At 40.1% G+C, this 18,680-nt stretch overlaps 1 protein-coding gene across 1 annotated transcript in view; it reads right to left on the reverse strand.

Annotated features, from left to right (window-relative positions):
- Positions 1-2,820: 2,820 nt before the first annotated feature.
- The window catches only part of TGDS (TDP-glucose 4,6-dehydratase), a 57,014-nt gene continuing 41,154 nt past the window's right edge, over positions 2,821-18,680 (reverse strand). Inside the window, exons 5-12 of the mRNA XM_040336096.1 lie at positions 18,302-18,444; positions 16,995-17,093; positions 11,633-11,692; positions 8,906-8,949; positions 6,572-6,737; positions 5,281-5,339; positions 4,621-4,718; positions 2,821-3,224 (exon numbers count right to left, since the gene is read on the reverse strand). Coding sequence (XP_040192030.1) covers positions 3,157-3,224; positions 4,621-4,718; positions 5,281-5,339; positions 6,572-6,737; positions 8,906-8,949; positions 11,633-11,692; positions 16,995-17,093; positions 18,302-18,444 — 737 coding nt within the window. The 3' untranslated portion in view covers positions 2,821-3,156. The remainder of the gene's footprint in view (positions 3,225-4,620; positions 4,719-5,280; positions 5,340-6,571; positions 6,738-8,905; positions 8,950-11,632; positions 11,693-16,994; positions 17,094-18,301; positions 18,445-18,680) is intronic.

The raw sequence follows: 18,680 nt of genomic DNA on the forward strand, positions 1-18,680 counted from the left end.
GTAAAATAAAAATAAGCCATATGACATGTATAAAAATATATCTTTTTTTATTATGTCACAATAAAATGTTTTTAACCAACACACAAAATAAATGTTGTCCAAATATAAAAACAGACAGTTTCAACATTTCTCCTTTGTTAACAATTTAATAAAAAAGAGATTATTCATTTATAAAAAGTAAAAAAGAAAGCATATTCCCCCTCAGGACTGTAATAATTATATCAATTTCCAGACAGATATATCTGCTACTGTTGCTTGCTATGCATTAGGCTTTGTGCATACAAATGATTATGAATGAACAGCGCTCTCCTGCCACAGGAATCACAGTTATTCTGTATCTGTATGTGAACAGCTGTGACCAGGAAGCCTACTCAAATGAAGGACAGACTGACAGTGGGCGCATGTAAGGGGTTACCTAGGGTTAGGGACAGATGATCGGTCCTGGATAAAGATTGTGTCCAGGGCCAATTACTAAGAGGAAATCAAACTGCATACAGCCTGTAAAAGAAAAGGGAGATATACAGTACAGACCAAAAGTTTGGACACACCTTCTCATTCAAAGAGTTTTCTTTATTTTCACTCTGAAGGCATGAAAACTATGAATGAACACATGTGGAATTATACATAACAAAAAAGTGTGAAACAACTGAAAATATATTTCATATTCTAGGTTCTTCAAAGTAGCCACCTTTTGCAGCAGACACATCTCTAGAACTGGTAAGAGGAGACTGTGTGAATCAGGCCTTCATGGTAGAATATCTGCTAGGAAACCACTGCTAAAGAAAGACAACAAGCAGAAGAGACTTGTTTGGGCTAAAGAACACAAGGAATGGACATTAGACCAGTGGAAATCTGTGCTTTGGTCTGATGAGTCCAAACTTGAGATCTTTGGTTCCAACCCCTGTGTCTTTGTGCGACGCAGAAAAGGTGAACGGATGGACTCTACATGCCTGGTTCCCACCGTGAAGCATGGAGGAGGAGGTGTGATGGTGTGGGGGTGCTTTGCTGGTGACACTGTTGGGGATTTATTCAAAATTGAAGGCATACTGAACCAGCATGGCTACCACAGCATCTTGCAGCGGCATGCTATTCCATCCGGTTTGCGTTTAGTTGGACCATCATTTATTTTTCAACAGGACAATGACCCCAAACACACCTCCAGGCTGTGTAAGGGCTATTTGACCAAGAAGGAGAGTGATGGGGTGCTGCGCCAGGTGACTACCTCTTGAAGCTCATCAAGAGAAATGCCAAGAGTGTGCCAAGCAGTAATCAAAGCAAAAGGTGGCTACTTTGAAGAACCTAGAATATGAAATATATTTAATTTATTTTTATATTTAGTTTTGATGCCTTCAGTGTGAATCTACAATTTTCATAGTCATGAAAGTAAAGAAAACTCTTTGAATGAGAAGGTGTGTCCAAACTTTTGGTCTGTACTATATATATATATATATATATATATATATATATATATATATATATATATATATATAAACAGATTTCTACCTTTGCAGCCAAATCTGCCAGCACATAAAAGGTTGGCTATAAAAGTGGAAACTTTTTAACTTTTGTGAAAAGTGGAGACTTTAGCGTCCTACGTCTTAAAATGTTGTAGTTGCAGATCTCCAGCCAGTCTATGGCACTTCTGGGCACGTCAGATACTTGCTCCCCTGTTGCTAATAACAGGACACTGACCGCCAGAAAGAAAAGTTTACATCTTCCATTACAGGCTGGGTTTTGTGTCATTTTACTTCCATTAGTGACAGGTTTGCTGTACCATTCTAGGAAGTAGCACATGTAGTAAATGCAACTCTCCCATATGGAGGAGTCACATATAAAACAGGGGACAACTATTCTACTACTCAAATCATTCAATGAAATCATCATTGTGAATCGGAAACCGCTTCCATCATTTTAGTGTAAGCAATAGAAAGACACCGATGTCTCCGGCATGCCAATGTGGCATTTAATTATTTGCCTCACAATCAATTACAACCAAGGAATAGATTGTAACTTTGTAATCATTATAAATGAACATATCTACATATGTTATATACTTCACTTTTCAGAGGTAATAAAGTGCATGATGTATAAATAGGACAGCATTATAAAATTCTATAATTCTATTCAGACATTTAGAAACCTATTTTTTTTTATTTATTTATCAACTAAATATATTTAGCCAACATATCCTAGAGAAGCGCCTTCATGGTAGTGTGTTCATTCCTCTGTTCCATCTACAAAAAAGGGCATCCTAGACCTTCTATACATATTGGTGCACACACTGGGGGTTATTTACTAAAAAACTGCATGGTGCAAAATCTAGTGCAGCTCTGCACAGAAACCAATCCACTTCCAGGTTTTAAATGTCAAAGGTTAAAGTGATTATTTAAAATAAAAAAAAGCTTTACAAAAACATGTTCTACTTACCTCCTCTGTGTAAGGGTTTTGCAGAGTGCCCCGATCCTCCTCTTTTGGTGTGCCCCGGCGGCGCTCCTCCTCTTCTCAGAGAGCCGCTTTCCATGTGGGCACCTTTGCGAGTGGGCTCCCTAGTCTTGCTGCTGTGCCCATTGACACATACAGCAGGACTCGGCCTGCCCCCCGACTCCCGTGTCACTGGATTTGATTGACAGCAGCGGGAGCTGCTATCAATCTATCCAAATGAGGACCCCGAGACAGCGGCTGGAGCTGCTGTGCTCGTCTCCATCGCTGGAATGATCGGGCTCAGGTAAGAAAAAGGGGTGGTCTGATGGGCAGCTGCAGCACAAAAGGTTTTTCACCTTCATGCAAAGAATGCATAAAGGTGAAAAACCTTGAGGGTTTACAACCCCTTTAAATGAACAACCTGAAGTTAGAAACCGATTGGCTACCATATACAGCTGCACCAGTTTTAGCAAATCTACCCCACTGATGGTTCGAGTAACCAGTAAATGCCAGCTGACTCTAGCTTCTTCATACGAGTATTAAACTCATCTGATGAGGTCATTGTGTAAAAGTGACTAAAAAGAATAAAATAAAAATAAATGTATTTAAGTTTACATTAAAATTCTTGAATTTAATACTTTGTTAAGGTATGTTTTGTTCAAGAGAGGAATTATATTACTATTTTCTTTGTTCCCACAATCCGCCGTTCTCTCCAAAAACTCTTTGCTTTGTATGTCAACAAAATGGCTCCAATGCATGCTCCGCATTCTTCCAGTTGTGGAAATTATTTTTGTACCATGTAACTGTGAAAACAGAAAAAAGTATACCAATTTTATTGTGGTTATATTAGCTTTTCAGCACATTTTATACCAGAACATTTGTCAGGTCAAAATGAAGGGAACCCTGTCTTGAAATAAATATGTGCGCGGCCATTGCTCAGCACCTACTGAATGTAGTAGACTGGTTGCCACTTTAATACCTGAGTGATCTGCCCATATTATTCATAGCAAATATGTGCAATGTTAGTTTGACGTTGCTGCCATCTAGTGGTCAGAGTTGGTTATTATTTTGCCAGAGCTTATAGGAAGTTGTATTTTCCTCAGAGAGAGAAGCAGTAACCTTTAACCTGGAACTGTATTTCCTCCATTTCATGCCTGCTCCTGGATCCAGGCAGACTCATACAGAGAAGCTCTTAATACATTCCTGGACTAGTGATGGAATTGTCTAAGTACTTTTACTGATGGACTGAGGCTGCTGTGTAATGTTTAATGTACTGACACATATGTTTTGTTTATGCTTATGTTGTAGTTTTACAAAGTTATTCAGAAAAACAAAGAACACATTCAGATCTGATGTCTCACGTTTCTTGACTTCTGAATTATTGTTAAGCTGTCTGACTAGTGTTATACAACAGTTCAATAACGCGAAGCAGAACACGGAGCCAGATTTTTTTTCTGGGTATCGCGGCTTCAGCGCTGGAGCCTCAATGTCGTCACTCCCGGGCATGCGCGCGGGAGACTTCTTTCCGGCAAGGTCCAGCGTCTGCTGGGGCTTCAGCCGAGAATCGGCATGTGCGCATTGCCAGTGGCTCATTGCGAGGGGAATATCTCCTAAACCGTAAAGGTTTAGGAGATATTTTTTTTACCTACAGGTAGGGCTTATTATATAGGGGGGAGAGGACACAGTAGACATATAGCGGTGTATGACATAGGCAAGTACATACTCCAGTGTCAGAGCTCAAAAGCCCTGATATATCGGAGTCAGCGTACAGAGGGTAGGGTAGAAACTGGCAGGATCAGACAGGTATTTCATGTGATAAAAGGGGCCAAATGACACAGCACAATCACTGTGCTGTATAATATGCTTTAAAGGGAACAGGATCGTTTTTTTTTCTTTTGGGTTAACTCTTTAAGCTTTCTTAAAGCTTCCAGTGAAGAAACTTTCCCTGTGTAGGTGGAGTCTCCAGACCTTCTACAAGTCAATATAAAATTGTGCACATGTAAATGACTTACAAGAAAGTGGCCCATAAAAGCAGTAGGAGGGTTGTCATTTCTCTGAAATAGAGTGATTTGTTTTAGATGGGAGTTGGAGTAAAAAAAGTTCTTCATGGGGATAATCTTTTAAAACATCAGTTGGACATTACCCAAATCTGGCTAGACAAAATAAGGTTATTTGCAGGAGTAAAACTAAATAACATACCTGTGCGTTCAATGCCTTCTTTCCAATGTACTTTAGGCCTCCACCCTAAACTGTGCATTTTTTCTGAATTCATTGCATATCGAAGGTCATTGACCGGCCTGCAAAAACAAGGATCAATTTACCCAATGTATAAATTTAAAACTAGCATACGAATAGAACAAAATGAAAAATGTCTATAATTAAAATGGAGAAAGTATAGCCAAAGCCAGTTAGTTCTGCACTCCTGTGACCCATTTCCAGCCGACAGCGTGCTAAAGTCTGCTCTCATCTGATCTCACTTATGCCTTGTACAAACACAAACGTATTTTCAGATGAAAAAAAATTCGTCTGACTTTTTGCATCGGATATTCCAACCATGTGTGCCCCATCTGACTTTTTTCCGTCGGAATTTAAAAAAAAGAGAACATGTTCTCCCCCCCCCCCCCCCCCCCGACGGGGGGAACTTAATTTTTCTCGGCTTGTCTTAGTGTTGTATGTTCTTGACGGTCGGAATTTGGTGCGACAGTGTGTATGCAAGACAGCTTGAAAGGAATCAGTGGTGGTGTATGGTCGCTCAGTTCTGACTGGGGACAGATGCAGCGATACTGCATCCACCTAGGGGAATATAAAAGGTTTGTTTTTCCCATACTTCTCTTTTTAACCAATAGCAATGCATATTACCGGTCATTCACATAATCCATCCAGTATTCAGTTTCTGTTTCTGAAGATGTAGGTTGAATCTTGAAAGACAAAAAAGAAAAAAAACTATATCAAAATATCATGTGTGACCATTGTACTCTAAACATCTTCTTCAGTACTAGATTTCCCCACCATGCAATATTCCTGCACATACAGTGGTTTTCTGCCCTTCAAAAATTGAATATTTTAATCAGCAGCTTCAGTCATCAGGTCATTAGCAATAATAACTATCGCCTACTCAAAGTGTTGTAATGTGGTTTACTCATACATGGCAAGCTATCATAATGAAATTCATGGATCTTTGGTGAAGCTCATAATACATATAAAGAAAAATGCAGCCTCAGGCATTTCAAAAGGAAAAAAAAGGGGGAAGAACAGTTTACTTGCTGTTTTTTTCTATAGAAAGCCTCTTCTAGAGGAAACAAAAAAAAAATATAATAATTAAATCTAGAATATACACAGGCATGAAAAAAACCTATAGGAGCAAAAACATAGGCTTTATAGCCTCTCTCACACAAAAAAAATAAAATGATTTATACAATTTTCAGCTTTAGGGCAGAACCCTAAAACTTCATTATGCCATTTTAGTTAAAATATAAGATATAGTTTTAACTTGATCCTCTTTAAGATTTGGACAATTTGAGAGAGGCCCTGTGAACATCCTATGCCTGGAATCTTTACAGGGACACAGTGCACTTGAACACAGTCAGTTACCTGCTGGTTGCCTAGCCGTGTCATACATATAGCAACGATGTGGGGGGAAAAAAAACACAATTCCTCATCTCCATATTCGTTCAATAAAGTCAATAAATCAAAGTATTGAAAACAGTATAACAAACCCTGATGTTTTCACAAGGACAAGCCAGCAAACCTATACATTTCTCACATGGCATGGCAGAAATCCCATCCTTTTCTTGTACATTACAGCCCTCTCTTTACCTACCAGTAACCATCAGTGGTTAACAACTCCTTCACCTACATACCCCTTTGTGTAGCTGCTAAGGGAGGAGAGAAGGGGGAATACTATAGTGTCACTGTTTTTTTTTTATATTTATAAATTCCCTTTTTTTGGAACAGTTGAAAAAGAAAAAAAAAAGGCAAAGAATATGGTCAAACAGGGTCATAAAAAGAAAAAAAGAAAGTCGATAAAACCTGTGTAAGGTTTATAAAACTATATCTGATCAAGCAGAAAAAAAGAAAAACACAAGAGCAGTTATATGGATAAAATATATAACAAAAAATAAATAAAAACAATAAATGACTTTTGACTTACCATTTGGATTAATTCTCTAGCAAGCTGGGATACAGATATTTCAAAACTTGAACCAATGTTGTAAATTTCTCCATCCTTCCCAACCTTTAGGATTGTCATTAATGCTTCGACAACATCAGAGGCATACAGAAAACTCCTGGTCTGTCTTCCACTTCCATGGATGCAGCTTCAAAAAGAGGAAAATATTTAGATTGTTTCTAGAAAAATTTCAAATGGATACATGGTTATAATACATTCAATATAGAGCCGAGTAAAGCAGAACCAAACTCTCCTATCCTTTATGGCCAAGGAAGCCATCATCTTAGCCTCCATTTCACCTGCAATGATGATGTGATCAGCTATGACACCAGCCTTTTGGGGGCTTAAAAGCCATGACAAAAGCACACCGGCAACTGTAAGGCCCCGTACACACGACCAAACATGTATGCTGAAACTGGTCCGCGGACCAGTTTCAGCATACATGTTCGGTCGTGTGTAGGCGCGAGCGGGCCGAATTCCAGCAAACATTTGCCCGCCGGGCCTTTTCCCAGCAGACAAATATTCCTGGACGTGTTTTAAAACCGTCCGCTGGAATCCTGCCCGCTCGGACATGTACGGTCGTCAGTACAGACCTACCGTACATGTCCGAGCGCCCGCCGTCCCTCGCATGCGTCGAATGACTTCGACGCATGCGTGGAAGCCTTTAAATGGCAGGCCCGCCCACGTCGCCGCGTCATCGTCGCGGTGATGACGCGGACACGCCCCGCGTATTGTTTACGCGCGGACTTCTGTACGATGGTTAGTACAGAAGCCCTCTGGCAGACATGTACGGTGAAAACGGTCCGACGGACCGGTTTCATCGTACATGTTTGCTCGTTAGTACCCGGCCTTATAGTCATCATTCAAGGCATGCAATGAAATCAACTGTTTTGGGAAACCAATGAATCCTTAAGCTTGGCTTCACATTAAGGTCCCTTACAGATTATAAGGAGAGGGAAAACCCTTCAACTGGGACATCTATTCCCATGACAACTCTCTAATAGGGAAATTTAGAGCAGGGGGCTTATAACCTGGGGTCCATTAAAAAATATTTACATTTACTATAAAACTCTCCCCCTTGTCCCAATCAATGGTTTCCTATTGAAAAAAAAAAAAAGTAAAGAAAATGCACTCTGCCACTGCTTATAGCACCGATTGCTAAGCATCTTTTGACTTGTTGCTTGCCCATGTATACCATTTACATTTGTATCATAATTCTCTACACAACTAGTAGTAATAGCAGTACTGGTAAATTTGAGCAAAATTCATTTGTTTAATTTACTCAAGAGGATTGTATCTAATTTTTGTAATGAGGGACCATAACTTTTTGCATGATAAAGGAGCGAGTTTACTTTAGTCAAACTTAGTGTATGTCATTCATGTATGAGGCAATCAAATAAAATAAAAGTACATATATTCATTTTATGCAATAATGTATTGGGCGGTGGTCCATAGCTTTCATAAGATTCTCAAATGGGGTTCGTGACTCGGAAAAAAGTTAAGCACTGAGATTCTCTCATCTCCAGTTGATTCTCCGGGATAAGTTGATTTACTAAAACCGGAGTGCAAAAACTGGTGCAGCTGTGCATGCTAGCCAATCAGCATTCTAACTTCAGCTTGTTCAATTAAGTTTTGACAAAAAAAAAAAAAAACCTTGAAGCTGATTTGTTCCTATGCAGAGCTGCACCAGATTTTGTACTCTCCAGTTTTAGTAAATCAACCATAGTGTGCATTAGAAGCTGTAGCAATGGGTTTAGTCGCACACATTTACGTGATACCTTGGGTGATCTACATTTTAATCCAACCTATCAATGAGAGCCAACCCCTTCAGACTGACATCCACCCATCAAGGCATTTGGTAATTTGCATAACTTCTCCCAAGAGCCAGCCTATTGTTTGCATCAGGACGGAGGCCTTAAAGAGTACTTAATGGGCAAGGATGTGCAGAAACCCTGTCAAACCCTCCTACCAGTTATGATCTGCCTTGCATTTTACAGAGAAACACAGAGACCTACTGATGACATCACTGGATAACTAATATAATGAAAATGTTTTGAAAAAGTTTTTTTGCCATTAGCTTGCTGATGAGGGGGTTGAAGCTGGGGAAGGGAACATTTAAAAAGAAGAAGATTACAATGAAAGAGTTCAAGGTTCTAGTTTTAGTATTGTAATGTGAGCTTATTTGAGGCTAGAACAAAAAAATATATCTCTCTATCTCTCTGGTGGAATAATATCCATTTCAAGTAAAAAAAAAAAAATTCTATTGATGCTCATTAGAAGTCACAAATTTTGTTCATTTTGTTCATGGGCTCATACCATTTTCTGTTACGTTGCAGCAAAGAAATAAACTTGGGTATAACCTGAGAACAAAGAAAACAAATGCTACATCAGTACATGTTGAAGGGAAAAATTGTTATCTTATTTTATAACGTTATAAACTTATAAACACAAATCTGAACAGCGCATGTTTAATCTATGAAGTAACAGAGAATTTGTGGCTGCCATCTGAAAGCCATATTTTCTAAGAGGTGGCACTGGACATTTTTCCAATGGACAAATAAGAAAGAACCTTTTACCACACACGCTGAATTACAACTTCTGCCAAGAGTTTAGTCTAGGTCAAGGATCTCCAAACTACGACCCTCCAGCTGTTGCGGAACTACACATCCCAAGAGGCATTGTAAAACTCTGACATTCACAGACATGATGGGAATTGTAGTTACTGAACAACTGGAGGGCCATAGTTTGGAGACCCCTGGTCTAGGTTATGACAGTGAGGAAAGAGGAGATCGGTCTGTATACTCTTGGATAGGTTAAACAAAAAAGGGGGCAATTATTACCTAAATTAAGTCTTTAGACTTGGAAGAATGGGAAGGATTAGACTACTCCTGCATGGCTATTGTTTTTTAAGGGATCAATAAGACAAGGTGAATGGTCTTGTTGTATGATGGTTGATTGTGTGCTTGTGTATGCACTTATGGAGTGATCAGATTCATTGTTGAACCCGAGGTTCAAACTTGTGCTTAGAACATTTGGCCATTAACATGTACAAGTCTTAAAGCAAAACTAGAGTTACAGAGTAAAACAATGGAGGAGATTTACTAAAACTAGTGTGCTTAATCTGCTACAGCTCTGCATAGAAACCAATCAGCTTCCAGGTTTTATTGCCAAAGCCCAATTGAAAACGCTGACGTTAGAAGCTGGTTGGCTACTATGCACAGCTGCACCGGATTCTGAGTACTCCAGTTTAGTTTTCCATTGTGAGCAGGCAGGCTCATAGCATGTCTCTTTTGAAAAAATACATATCTGCCTCTTCAACGCCTTGGTGACAGGATAAACAAATGCCCACGAGCAGGAATCTCGTCAGCCTGTGCCCGCCGAAGACCCCACTCCTGAAAGATGTTGATTAGAAGATGTTGGTGCAAGCAAGGTAGCTTGCAGATTTTGCAACGCAGAAAGTGGAAGGCAAGAATTTGGGGTCTCCAGTTACGCTTTACGATTAGGCTTCTTGCTGTCGGCAAGGGAGCTCATAGATGCTGCAGTGCTGGAGTGGAAGGGGAGTATTATAGCAGTCTTCAGTTCTGTTTTACAATTAGGCTTCTCCCTGACCACAGCAAATTAGGCAGAACAATCCCTAGGCGAATGGCTGCTTTATATCTTCTGGTAGGTAACGACTTAAGGAATTGAATATTTAGTCATCAAATATTTATGTTTGCGTAACATTAGGAAATAAAGAATATTTGCTAAAAGCATTAGTTAATCAATTACTGGATTTGATGAATGACAAAAATAGAAGAAAATGTCATTGTCACATGAAAAATAATTCTACTTAATGAGAAATGTGTCTTTAGAATTCAGAGAATTAAATGGAAGGGTAAACAAAAAGTACCATAACCTGTCAATTAGGTATGTATAAGCCTAGTGTACACTTGGGCATGACAGAGTTGTAATTTCACAGGGTTATTTCAGGACCCATGGAGATAAAAGAAGCAACAGTCACTGTAGAAACAGCAAAGCACAATTAACATCACATAATGGCACTGCTTCATACTGTTTGACTTAAATAAAGATGTGGTGAGCAGGCAATAAAACTAGAATTACGGAAGAAGAAAACAGATGTTAATCATGTTGTTCAAATTTTAATGCTTCCACAGAGTCCCCTAAATTACAATATAGAACACACCTTACCACCCCTTGCCTTTGCCAGGGAGCAGAAGACACTGAACTCTAGACTAATTTGCAAACATATTATATGAATATTTTTATAGCAACATATAGAAAAGACTATGTCAGAAATTATAACACAGATGTGCAGGAAGCGAGCCAGCCAAAGCAATAAACTAACCACTAACCTGCCAGCTAAAATATATGACACTCATAACTCGCAGCAATAATGAGACGGGTTAGAACTTTTTATATGTAAGAGCCGTAAGTATTGTGCTTCCACAATTTCAAAATTGTCAACTACAAGTATATGCCTAGGGCAAGGATATATGTCCTATATTCCCATGCTCTTTCCTCGTGAAAAAAAAATATTCATTTTTATTTACTCTGTAATATCTGTTGACAACCTTTCACACTTGCAGCGTGAGTGAATAAATGAGCATAACAAGTCACAAACTGCCTTTAATGAGTCATTGCTACCCGGAGCTGGCCCTGTCTTCTTCTCAATGGAATGAGGTAGTTACACAGAAACACACAATGGGGATGTGTATTGGCAGAAACATATGACACCAGTGCAGTAGGCCAAGGTTTAAAGAACACACACACACACACACACACACACACACACACACAGGACATCCCTGGAAAGGACCACATGACATTTGAAGCATGTCCTTGCTAAAATAAGGGCACTGGGTCAAGCAAGTCTACCATACTACATTCAAGAAAAAAAAAAATATATAGTATTTTGTATACACACACACACACACACACACACACAGAAATGGTCAACCCTTTTTTATTTTTAGAGAAGGCTAGAAAACTACTTGAAATATCAGACGTAAAATGTCTTTAGGTGTAGACTTAAGGAACACTTACTTTTTCTGGATACTGGTGTGGTCCATAGACATTGCTACTTCTGGTAATAATAACTGGAAACTTTGAAGAAAAAAAAAAAAAAAAAAAAAAAAAAAAGTATTTAAAATGACTGGTGACGTTTGAGACAGTTACTCAAAATTGTTACTAACACCTGAATTCACATGTCCCTTGCAACTTCATTCTACAATGATGCTCTCATCCTGAATGTCTTTGAAGACCCGGGTACTATTAACATTAGTGCCAAGCATACGGTATTGGTCTCTAGTTAAAGTGGATGTAAACCCACTCTCATCCTTTCTAAACTTCTGCCATAGTGCTGATCTATAAGGATATACATGCCTCCTGCATGTATCCTTACCTGTCAAATGTCTCTCCTCTGTCTGTTATAAGAACTGAAAAACTGCAGATTCTGTGGGTGGATCTGTTGTCTGGAGCTCGGTGATGTCAGTAGACTCCCTGCCCTCCTCTACACTCCCCTTGTCAACATGCATTTTCTCTTGTGTATTCCTTACACCAGGGCTTGACAAAATCCGGGCTCCCGGTTGCAATTGCGACAAGAAATAGTGACCTGGCGCCCGGGGAAGCTTAAGCCTGCAGAAGGCCGCAAAGCCGCAGCCTCAATTACCGGCCGGCGAGGGCGCACAGAGTCTCCGTGCGCCCCCACCTCCCCGCCACGTGATTGTGCCGGGCCCGCGCCGGCCAGTAATTGAGGCCGCGGCTTTGCGGCCTTCTGGAGGTCTAAGCTTCATTCTGCGATCTGGCACCATCTTGTGGTGGCTGTTGACATTACAAGTTAAACAGCAATTCTAATGTGTTTTTCACTGCGTTTTCACTGCCATCTTCTTCCCTCTAATTAGAGCCCCCAAACATTATATATATATTTTTTTATTCTAACACCCTAGAATACTTTCTGTCACACCGTCTTACAAACACAAAAATAAGATAACAGTAAAGTTAGCCCAATTTTTGTTTATATTGTGAAAGATAATGTTACGCCGAGTAAATTGATACCAAACATGTCACGCTTCAAAATTGCATCCGCTCGTGGAATGGCGACAAACTTTTACCCTTTAATATCTCCATAGGCGACGTTTAAAAAAATTCTACAGGTTGCATGTTTTGAGTTACAGAGGAGGTCTAGGGCTAGAATTATGGCTCTCGCTCTACCAATCGCAGCGATACCTCACATGTGTGGTTTTAATACCGTTTACATATGCGGGCGCTACTCACGAATGCGTTCGATTCTGTGCGCGAGCTTGGCGGGACGGGCGGGTTTCTGGCTCCTAACTTTTTTGGCTGGCTCCTAGATTCCAAGCAAATTTGTCAAACCCTGCCTTACACTAAATTCTGATATGATCACCAACATCCAGTCAAAATCCAGAAAAGTAACCACATGACTTCAGAAAAGGAGTGGGGGTGGGAATTAAAAAGTAATGCCCGTCTCCAGGCTAGTGCATGAAATATGTAAATAGCCTGTCACTCACAGCAAGGGGGCGGAACGGACTAAGGTTTTTCTCTGCAAGTCCATTTTATTTCACTGAACAATAAAAGAGGATTGCTCAGAGCTGGATTAACTCTATGTGGCAAGACTGGGCACAGATGATAGGAAATCTTATACTGTACATTGTGACATTCAAAAAAAAAAAAAAAATCGTGTTTACATCCACTTTAAGTTTTAAATCTTAGTTTAAATTGCTTATATTTTGCCTTCCCTGGTTTCTTTCGCTTCCCCTTAGCAACATGCTAAAGTTTTAAATGACATACTTTGTGTTGTCATCACCAGGTTTCGGTGTTTCTTTATGAAAGGGGAGATGGAGATCCTGGCTGATGGGAAGAGCTGGCAGGGGGCTGTACATAGCTTCCTGAAAAATGACACAGCATCCTGCCTAAGTTCTCCTCTCAAGAACTCTGATGCCCTGTACACACGATCGGTTCATCCGATGAAAAACAGACTGATGGATTTCTTCATCAGATATCCGATGAGGCTGACTTTCATCAGTCGTACCTACACACCATCAGTTAAAAAAACGATAGTGTCAGAATGCGGTGACGTAAAACACAATGACGTGCTGAGAAAAATTAAGTTCAATGCTTCCAAGCATGCGTTGACTTGATTCTGAGCATGCGTTGATTTTTAACCGATGGACGTGCCCACAGACGATCGATTTTTTGCTATCGGTTTTTTAACCATCAGATAATTTTAAAACAAGTTCCTAGTTTTTTCACCGATGGATAAAAAACCGATGGGGCCCACACCCGATCGGTTCGTCTGATGAAAATGGTCCATCAGACGAACTGATCGTGTGTACGCTGCATCAGCCCTAATGCAAACACTGGGCTTGGGAGGAATTACGCAAATATCAAAATACTCAATGAGTGGGTGTCAGTCTGAAAGAGTAGGTTTTCTGAGGCAGACTGCATTTGTATGCAGACAACCCCAGGTAACACCCACATGATACTGAGCCTTTATGATTGAAGGCATAAAATCTACTGAATGAAAATGGCGGGTGTGGAAAAAGCTAAACCCTAGCATATTTAAACATTGACTTCAGGGAAAGGAGCTTTAGACAAACATAATATGTCCAAAAGAAGAAAAAGACCAGCTGGTCAACAGCAGGAAGCTGAAGCTTAACACTCCTAACCCTTGGCTACAGGGAAATAAGGGAGGTTCCTTGCAAGGAAGGATTTTACAGCACTCGCAGCATAAAATGTAGGTGAACAGAAAGGAAAGATGCTTGAGGTGGAAAAAAATAAAGGAAACTAACTCTGAATCCGTCAAGGATAAAAGGGTAGGTAGGGATGATGCTTTAGCATAACCCAGACTGGTGTGCAAGAACACCAGAACTTGAAGAGAAGGGCTCCTTCTAGGGTGACAGGCACACTGCCACCTGCCTAGACACTTACAAACTATAGGATTCAAGTTTCTTGCAACCTACCCCTGAAAAGAGCAGCATTCTCCACCAAGGAGCATTGGGTAGGAATCCTACTGCTATTACTAGGGGCATTTTCCTGATAGAGGACAGGAGAAAGGAAGGTCTCTAGGGAGACTTCCCTAGAAGACTGCATTTGGGCCACAGAAAAAAAAAAAAAAATCTTTTCCACCTCTCCAGTGATTAGGTCCCATGAAGACCTCCAGATTTACATTATTCATCTTAGGGGAGGATCTGCAGCAGGGTAGCAGATTGCCATAGCTGGGGAACCATCCCATCCACCACCAGGAACTAGTGAAAAAGTCTCTTGGATATGTTGGTCTAACGAGACCACCTTAGTGTATTGTCCACGTTCCAGACTCCATAACACAGCACATAAGGACAGAACATAAAGGACAGAATCTGAAAAGGAGATCACATGGGAAGTGAAGACCATGTTAAAAAGGAGCCCCTCAAACCCCCCCCCCCCCCAAAAAAGGGAAGTGGGAATCTGCAACAAAAAAAGAAGAAAGGTCCATCTAGCAAGTGGCCTAAGGCTACCAAAGTCTGGTTATCAAGCAATACATCTCTAGACAAGGCTTGCAGATGATAGGACCTTCAATATTGCTTAAACTGGTAGAATCGAGGAAACTGACTCTTCATGGAGAGCTCACTGGGCATTCCACAATGAGAATTGTCTTTAAAAACATTGGGGCTAATTCTTTTAGCAGGGTCATTAAATGTTGGAAGTCACTGAAGAGTCAGGTCCTTACTAGAGAACAGATCTGATCTTGTAGAACCAAGAGGTCCCTTAGAAGAGGGATATGACAGGATGAGAATCAAGCAACATCTTGAGTGGTAAAAAAATGGAAAATCTGTTACAAGAAGGAGCTCAAGCTTGAGTGGGATACCAGTTCCAAAGATCAGTTCCTACCACAGTAGGAATCAGAGGTCCCGGGGTATGGGGAACACAAACAAACCTATAGAGATACACAGTTGGGTACAGGACAAAAGGGTGAAGAGGAGGTGCCGTATTCAGGGTTAAAAATCTGGAGGCTAGAGGGAGACCCAAGCATCCAAAAACCTGGTAGGCAACTGTCAGATGACCCAGCCGCTCGATGCATACGTGGGAGTGCACCTTCATGAGGAAAGCTGAATAAAGGAGAAAGAGGACATTTGAGCTTTGAGTCCTGTAGCTTGAATGGAAGGTAGGTTCTAATTTCCTATGAGGTAATACAGCTGTAGCACCTGAAGGAAAAGGGTGAGGTTCCTTCAGTAGAGGCAACATCACAGTGACATTGTTAATTATAGTGTCAACAGCAGGTATGAAGAGATGATATTGTCTCTTGAAGGGCAATGAAGTCAGATGTTCTTTGAACATATTATCGGCATCCCAGGCATTAGGAAGCCAAAGAGATCTACATATATGAATGGACAGTCTTATGTGAGACACCAGCTTAAAATGTAATTTAGGAGGCCATCACAGATGAAGCACAGGGCTTCAGACATTTGCTCCAAAAGTTCCAGGACACAAGTAACCAAGTCGCCATAGGTAAGAAGTAAGACAAGACCAGAGACTGGTACATCCCGAGGTTGCTTCAAAAAGCAAGATGGTGGTTCCTCCAAGCTGAATGGTGAAAAAACAGGTGTGAAATACATGCAACCCTCCACCTAACTGATGACACAAGCACCAGAGACCCTCAGCATCATCATTGTAAGGTAGCTCCAAATGCTTTAGCCAGACTGGCCTTACAAAGCAAGTCTTCATAGATCTATGAGCCTATAGTGGACACAAACTTGAATCAACTGTCCTTCATATTTAAGTGGCTCAGCATGTGATGCCTCAATAACGCCAGATTACCAGCACAAAAGGATGTTAAGCAGTGGGCTACCCTGGAGAAACTGAAGCCATGGGCAGGCAGGCTTTTAAATTTAAAAACTAGCTTGTGACTTGTACCCAATTTTTAACCCGTGTTTGGGTTAATTGTATAATATTTGACAGCTGGTAATGATACAGAAGAATATAGAATACATATACCATTTGCAGCAAAGTGCAATCAACATTATTTTTTAAGAAAGTAAAGAAACACTTTTGTTGTGAAGCAGACATTGATTAAACCCAACAATTCTCACGAGTAGGAAAAAATACCACCACAGATGCTATTCAAACACTAAACGGCATCCATGTATTTATGCTTTAACTCTGGGCAGATTACCGACTGCAGCTTCATGGGGTAAACAATTATACCATGAAAGAAATGAATGACAGCTGGTGTCTTGCAGAGCAGGTGGGACATTCTGGGCTCCATCCTAAATACATCCAGCGGTATAAATAATCATTTCACACTTCACAACATATGGCTGTGTGATGCTTCATTTACAGACATACCCCACTGAATAGAGCTAAGACTCCCTGTGCTAATATAAACTTGGCTCTCATATCGCCTCCTTACCTTGTATCTTTCCCAGAAAGACAGCACAAAGCTTTCTGCAGCTGCTTTGGACGATGCATATGGATTTGTTGGCCGTTTTGGTGACGTCTCATCAAATTCCTAATGAAATATGAATTTTTAAATATGCCAGTGAGGTGGAATAATGTTCAAAACGCTGGTCAAAAAACTCTATAATAAAGAGATTCATTTGCATAATTTTGCACTGGGAATAAAGCAATTTAAATGTTCAAAAACTCTGCGTACTCCAATGTGACCTCTAGCCATTTAAAATGTGTACATAAAAGGATGATTTATTAAGTTCAAAAACATAACCAACTCTATTGCTCCCTAAAGAAAAACACAAACTGTTTGGCAGGGTGTTAGCCGTGAACCTTTTAAACCCACTTGGGCACATTTATATACATTTGCTCAATACAAGATTTAAAACAGAAACGTTTATTTTGGAGTGAAGTACATTTCTATTACATATCTTGTCCTTCTCTGCCCTTCACAAACTGTTCTTGCCTTTATCCTTAGAATACAATGATACTCGGGTAAGGAGCTTCCAGATAAAGCTTTGATTAGAGCTTCAACTCAGCACCAAAGCCTTCTCCTGTGCATTGGAGTAATTGTAAATACGTAATACTAAGCTTACAGTGTATGTTTGAACAGCTGGCATTCATGTTGTACCACGTGCATCCAACTGGTATTAGGCATGTACTTTCTTGGGCCAGCAATAAAATTATACCCTTCTCTGAGTGCACCTATAGCAAGCTGCTTGCTATGGGAGCACTTGTGTGTGCTCCCTCCTCACTGGCTCTGATTGACAGTTATAGAAGCTAATGGTTCCTGCAGCAGAGCCAATGGGGAGTGAGAGAGCCTTGGCTTTAGTGCACAACGCTGCATGGAGGAGGAGGCTCAGGTATATCTTTTTTTTTCATGTGGGTAAATTCTGCATGTACCCACATGCAGAATTTTGTGAGAGAGAGAAAAAAAAGGGAGAGACTCCTTAAAGGGGACACAGATGGCACAACTCTATTCAAATGTAAAGAAAACTTGTGCCTTTAGTTATACTTTAACTTTAGTTATACAAGCCAACTCATTTCATAAAAATGTAGTAGGCACCGATGCTAATGCCACATTGCGTACTCATGGGTATGGAGTAAAAAGGCTTCAAGGATTGCCTGGTGCACATTAGAAAGCACACCAGGGACTCTGTTTTGCACGGGTGCTATATGTATATCAAAATGTGAAAGCAATTTTAAAAAGAACAAGGATTGACAATTAAAAAAATAAAATAAAAAAAATACTATTAGGAAAACTCTTACCTCAACAAGACTACCTCCATAGACTTCATCCGTACTTATGTAAATAAATTTTCCAACCCTAGCTTCATATGCCGCACGAAGAAGAACGCTTGTACCATATGTATTAACATAGGCAAATTTAAAGGAATCGGAAAAAGACAAATCTGCAAATAAAAAAAAATTAAAAAAAAGAGTTGACCTGTGTTGTTATCTAGTCTTACCACAACTTAACTCCTTAAATCTTTTCACAAAAATATGCAAAATTCCACATAACGATCTAATACAAAAGTTGTACAAGGCAGGGCTTAATCCTTGGGTGGTTCAGTGGATATGCAGTTGGCTAGAGGAGAGATATCAAAGTGTGGCTGTAAATGGGTTTCACTCAGAACAAAGAGCAGTT

This window comes from Rana temporaria, chromosome 2 (assembly GCF_905171775.1).
Source record: "Rana temporaria chromosome 2, aRanTem1.1, whole genome shotgun sequence".
NCBI lineage: Eukaryota > Metazoa > Chordata > Amphibia > Anura > Ranidae > Rana > Rana temporaria.